The 5731-nt window shown below is 40.8% G+C and overlaps 1 protein-coding gene across 1 annotated transcript in view; it reads left to right on the top strand.

Annotated features, from left to right (window-relative positions):
* Nucleotides 1–1864: 1864 nt before the first annotated feature.
* The window catches only part of LOC103776275 (myosin-11-like), a 49032-nt gene continuing 45165 nt past the window's right edge, over nucleotides 1865–5731 (top strand). The window contains 1 exon segment of the mRNA XM_008943777.1: nucleotides 1865–2206. Coding sequence (XP_008942025.1) covers nucleotides 1865–2206 — 342 coding nt within the window.

Below are 5731 nucleotides of genomic sequence, written 5' to 3'. Positions count from 1 at the left end.
AGGGCACGTCTCGAGGCTGCCAGGGGCTGCCAGGGGCTGCCAGGGGCTGCCTCCCCTCCACCTGCACACTGCTTCTGCATGCATGACCTGGTGAATTCCACTGGGTGTTCTAGATAAGGCTGGTGGCTCTGCAACGAGCACGTTTAGAGGAGACCTGTTCTGTTTCGGTTTTATGATGAAAGAATTACTGAGGGAGTTTAAGGAGCTTGGGCATCTGATTTCCACAGAATTTCAGGAGGATATCATCTAACCCTCTTAGGCACCTCTAAAATCCTAAAATGTTTTTAAGCTTTGTGTCACCTTCTGCATGATCCATGCTTCTCTCTCAGACCCCTCACATTGTCCGGCCTTGCAAAAAAACATTAATCTGTGGGAAGGCTTCAGGGACAAATATTTGGAAACCAGACTCTGATAATCCCAGAGCACAGGGTGTCCACTTGGCTGCATACCACAGAGCTTGGTATTTACAAATATCACTCTGCTCATGGGTTGATTGCTGACATCTTTAGCAGTCAGTTTTCCAAACTCCCTCAAGATTCATGTTTGTTTGAATGCTGTAAATATTAAATTCATTCTCAATAAGGAAATGAAACAGCCTCTCTCTCCTAGAGATGTTTTTCTTGGGCACACATTCTTCCCTGCTCCCCAGTGTAGTTACTCCCCAGCTCCCCTCTCTGCTCCGCTGCATGGCAGGTTTCCCAAGTAGCATGACTCTCTTCCTGCCCTGTAGCAAACCACAAGAAGTCCTCTGTTTAGTCCTTTCCTCATTTAGAGCTGTGTATCCCACAGGACAGAGCAAAACACTTACAAAAGCTCCAGCATTATCAGCACAGATCTTGCCGCTACATCCTTACTTCCAATGGCCAAAGGAGGAAAAATAAAGAAGCTGCCTCCTCCCTCTCAAACACAGTGCAAGGCAGCCAAATCCCTCCTGTGGCTCTCACCTCCAGAGCATGGATATCTGGCTGCTATATCCAAGTGTGAATACACAATGCTGTGCTGTCCATGTGCAACTGCATGATACAGATGCAACATCCTTCTACTTTGTGCATCCTGGTTCAGAAAAATCTAACAGCTGATGCAATTTTCAGTCCTGCTTTGTTTCTTTCCTTTCTCACTTCATAGACATTTGCCCTTCATAAAGTATCAGCGCTCACTGTTTGAACCCTGGAAAAGGGTTAACTGTAAATTACTCCTCATTCATCAGTAGTACTGATAACATTTTTTTTCCTGTTTTTTTTTTTTTTTTTTTTTTCCTTTGGACCTTTTCTTAATGTTATTCTTCTCTAAATGACATGGTATTAGAGTGATTGGAGAGAGTCCTTTCTGGAAGACAGGAAGACAGCTAGAAACTGTTCTTCTACTAATTATTTCATTATTGCACTGGTACTTCAGTATTCACTGAACAGTATTTGAGTGATGAGAAATTCTGTATGTATCTGAATACAATTAAGTTTGTGATGGGCTTCAGGAAACTATCCAGCTGGTAGCCTTGGTGCAGTCCTGACAATCCTGTTTCACAGATCATAGTTATGCCCTGCTTTTCTCTCTGATCTTCAGTGTAACAAACAAAATAAAGTAATAAGCCCGAGTGTTCTCAGTTTAGTGCCATGAAGCTTTCAATTTTGGTGATTTCAGACACAGTAACAAATGAACGGGAATCAGAACACAGATACTCTTAAGGTATCTAAGCTGGCACCCAAAAGTATCTGCACGGAAATGTGAGATAAGATACAGGACCTATAGTGCTTTGGATCTACCACATGGCAGATTTGACAAGCGCATTTTGCCTAGATTGTCTCTACATTTCTCTCCCTTTAAAGCAGAATATTTTGCCTCCTCAACAGGTGTCTGCTGAGTCAAAATGGCTCAAAAAGCTCTCAGCGATGATGAGAAATTCCTCTTTGTGGACAAAAACTTCATTAACAACCCACTTGCCCAGGCTGACTGGTCAGCGAAGAGACTGGTTTGGATTCCATCAGAGAAACATGGATTTGAAGCAGCAAGTATCAAGGAAGAGAAAGGGGATGAGGTGACAGTTGAACTGGCAGAAAATGGAAAGAAAGTGACCCTGAGCAAGGATGACATCCAGAAGATGAACCCTCCAAAATTCTCCAAAGTGGAGGACATGGCAGAGCTGACTTGCCTCAATGAAGCTTCAGTGCTGCACAATCTAAGGGAGAGATACTTCTCAGGTTTAATTTATGTAAGTAGAACCAAATGCAAAGACATCATTTCCTATTGTATGCTGCCATGTCCTGTCATAAATGAGGTGGATCCCACCCACTGTCAGGGTTTGAGTCCTTGCATATAACACTGCAAATCCTAACCCCTCAGTAATGGCATCTCAAACTGAAAAAATGTATTTGGGTCACTCTTCCCCATGACTCTCCTTCTTTAATAATTGTTTCTTAACAAAATTTAAAATACATAAAGGTTTCTTCCCCAAAACTTGCTAATTCTGAAAGGTTACTGTTACCTTGGCAAGTACTCTCTGATACCTGAACAACACCTCAGTACTGCTGTCTGAACCAATAGGGATTTTTGGATTACTTAATTTAAACCTGAACAAGTTTCCAGTAACCTGTAAAAAGAACATACAGAAAAACCAACTCATACAGTCTTTTCTCAGGCAAAACTCCCACTGAAAAGCAGCTGACAAATTCTGTTTTCGTGGGTGCTTGAGTAGAACCTTATGTTTGAATAAATTAATAAACCCACTGGAATTCAAGTAAGAGCACTCATATGCACCAGCATGTTACTGAATTGAAGTCACATATCAACTAAAACTCTTTTTTTCCCCCATTGCTGGTCAACTTACAGATCAGACAAGCCTGGACAAATTATAACCTTCTCCATGTTCATGTGAATTAAGGTGAAGATTAGTCTGTCTTCCAGTCCACACAAGTATATTAACACAAGAGCATTTTGCCATTAATAACCCTGTAATCTATCTGCATCAACAGCTAACAAACTACACCATAAGAAAGCCCAGAAAGTTTTCAAGGAATTTAGCTGGTATCTTTGATTTTACATGGAAGACCCCTACACTATGCTGCAGAAGAGGAATCTACAGTTTCAGTCTGCGAAGCTTTTACTTGCATGACAGACCACTGATGAGTGAAAAAGTATAGAGCTTAAGTAACAAGGTTTTAGAAGCAGGAATAGAGCTATAATAATATGAGGAATGCAGAACTGAAAAGTAGGAAATGAAGGAAAAAAAATAAGATAGTTACATATAGTGCAACAAAGGAACTATTTAATTGTTATGCATAACTTCAAAAAACTAAGCTCAATATCTTCCCTTCAGGAATGTACTAAAATGCACACCACCAAGATTCCTGAAAGAAGCTAAACTTTCCATCTGTTCAGTGTTTGAGTCAATTGGATTTTAAGTTTGCAGGTGAACACGCAGACCTTCGTGTCTGTATTACATCAGAATACACAGCATTAATTACTAAAAGAGAATATTTTTCCAAGAATGTTCTGCATTGTTGCAAGGCCTAAAAAGAATTAGTAGAAGAATAGTGGGATAAAACCTGTGTGGTTTATTTCTTTGTTGTTGTTTTTCTCAGCAACACTCTACATAAATGTTCCAGGATTTCCAGCGTGTTTACTTTGTGGATTTTTTTGTGGAATTCTCACTTTCTACAGGAAGAGAAAATTAATTTCCAAAAGTGGATAATGCTATTAGAAGTGATATAATTTTTCGTGGAGACGAAATGGAAGTGTATCTGAAATTAAGTTTTCTTTCTCAGATGTTGATAAATTAACAGTTATAAAGAAATTATTTTGACTTGTATTGCAAGAAGTTATTAGTATTTTCAGTAACTAAAACCCACTTAAATCTGTCCAGCCTTATACAGTGCTGCCCTTCTAGATACTGTCATACTTTTATAAAAACATAGAGGGAATCTAAACAGAATTTGAGACTCATCCACTTGCAAAATTAATTAAACAACCATCTCCTGGATTTGCCATGCAATGACTGTTATAGCCTCCCGTGGAGCCCCACACATACAAAGAAAATGTGACCTTAACATTTTTCGCCTTTAGAGCATCACTGATGCAAATGGGGATTCCCAACTTTGATAAAGAAAAAAAGTCAACCTAGCTAAAAAAAAAAACAAAATCAAAATCACCTTCCCCTTGCATTTCTATTAAATAGTATTAGATAAAAAGATTAAGATTCAGTGCAGAAATTCAGAGTGACTGTACACTGAAAAACAGCCTGGCCTTTTCCTTCATCACAGATAATTAAGAAAGGAGGGCAAGAAGTGTGTTGCCACTAACTCATGTTTCACATTGCTCAGAACAAACAGGATCTGCACTGTCCACACACAAATTAGACTAACAGCAATTATATAAACATCAATAGCAATGCAACTTCAGTGGATTTGAGAATAGAGTCAAGTTTCTTGTGCCTGTATTCATAGGCACGACAAATTCAGCCTTCACCTAGGAGTACAAAATGCTTTCTTAAACACAGAAAACTATAGATGCATGTTGGAAACAGAGGTGGGACTCTTCTGCCCAACCCTAGGCATTTATAACATAGATGTAGGCATTTGTGCCAGTCTCTCTTAAATATCCATCAGCAGTGGCTGTCCGAGGGATACACAAACTCAGCACTCTTATGGACACTGTCCTTAAGATACCTCAGATCATGCTCTGCCTCCAGACCCTCTAGGGAGACACATGGCTGGGTTCCCCCTCTCTGGATAGACTGTACCTCAAGGAGAATGATTTAAATCAGAGAAACTTCACCCCCAACACTTTCAATCACACGCTTAACCAACTGACTTGCTTACCTTCAAAACATCACATATATTAATCTGGTTTCCCCAGATCCCTGCACAACATAAAGAACCACAGTCAGTGAAATCAAAAGGTCTTGGTCAATTTTCCCAAGGTGAGAGATGGTATCAATCATGGTTCAGTTAGAAATGAGGATTCATGAAATTCATCAGCTCAGGCTTTTGCCTTGCCGTAATAATCTGCTTCTTGCACCTCAACATTAGCTCCTCAAAGGTATGTTATTGTATGGCCGGGTGTGCAAACAGCCCTGTGTGTGACAAGTCAGGCAAATGCCTAGAAATCTCTAAATAATTTCCATAATAATATCCCAAATTGGAAATTTACTCTCCCATAAATTTAGTTGGTTGGGAATTATTAGTTCAGTGGATACAGTACCTCTATTTGTACTAAAAAAAAAAAAAGAAGAAAAGAAAAAGAGGCCTTGCTAGACTTGCCTTAAGGGCCTTAGTGGACATTTCAGAATAAAAACCTGTCACTTTTCAAGTGCACTGTCCTGGCATCACTAAAGTTCATTTTGACATGATTAGCACAGAGTTTCATTCTGAACTCCAGAGTGAATGAAAATGGAGCACGCTAATTATCTACCTTCTACATCAAGGCTTCTAGCTTGGGGAATATAGAGAACTGACAAAGGTCTTGGGCTTCATTTTCTTGCACTCTGACTTGAGACCACGGTGATGCAGTCACAACCTGAAACAGTAGGAGGGGTCCTCACCACCACCCAGAGCACCCCAGCTGTCCCGCCCAGCGTGGAGCGCCCACCTGCGCCTCGCTGCTGGAGGCTGCCGGGCGCTCTTGCTGTGTCTGCCGAATGCCATATAAAGTGCTCAGGCTGCGCCGAGGCCGTGTTGGGCCGTTCCCTATTATGGTCAGGAAAGGGAAACCCCTGCGCCCGCAGCCAAGGCTCCCGGCC

Source organism: Merops nubicus, unplaced genomic scaffold (genome assembly GCF_000691845.1).
Source record: "Merops nubicus isolate BGI_N331 unplaced genomic scaffold, ASM69184v1 scaffold5217, whole genome shotgun sequence".
Classification (NCBI taxonomy): Eukaryota; Metazoa; Chordata; class Aves; order Coraciiformes; family Meropidae; genus Merops; species Merops nubicus.
The sequence above is the reverse complement of the archived record's forward strand: the minus strand, read 5'-3'. Positions and strand labels throughout refer to the sequence as shown.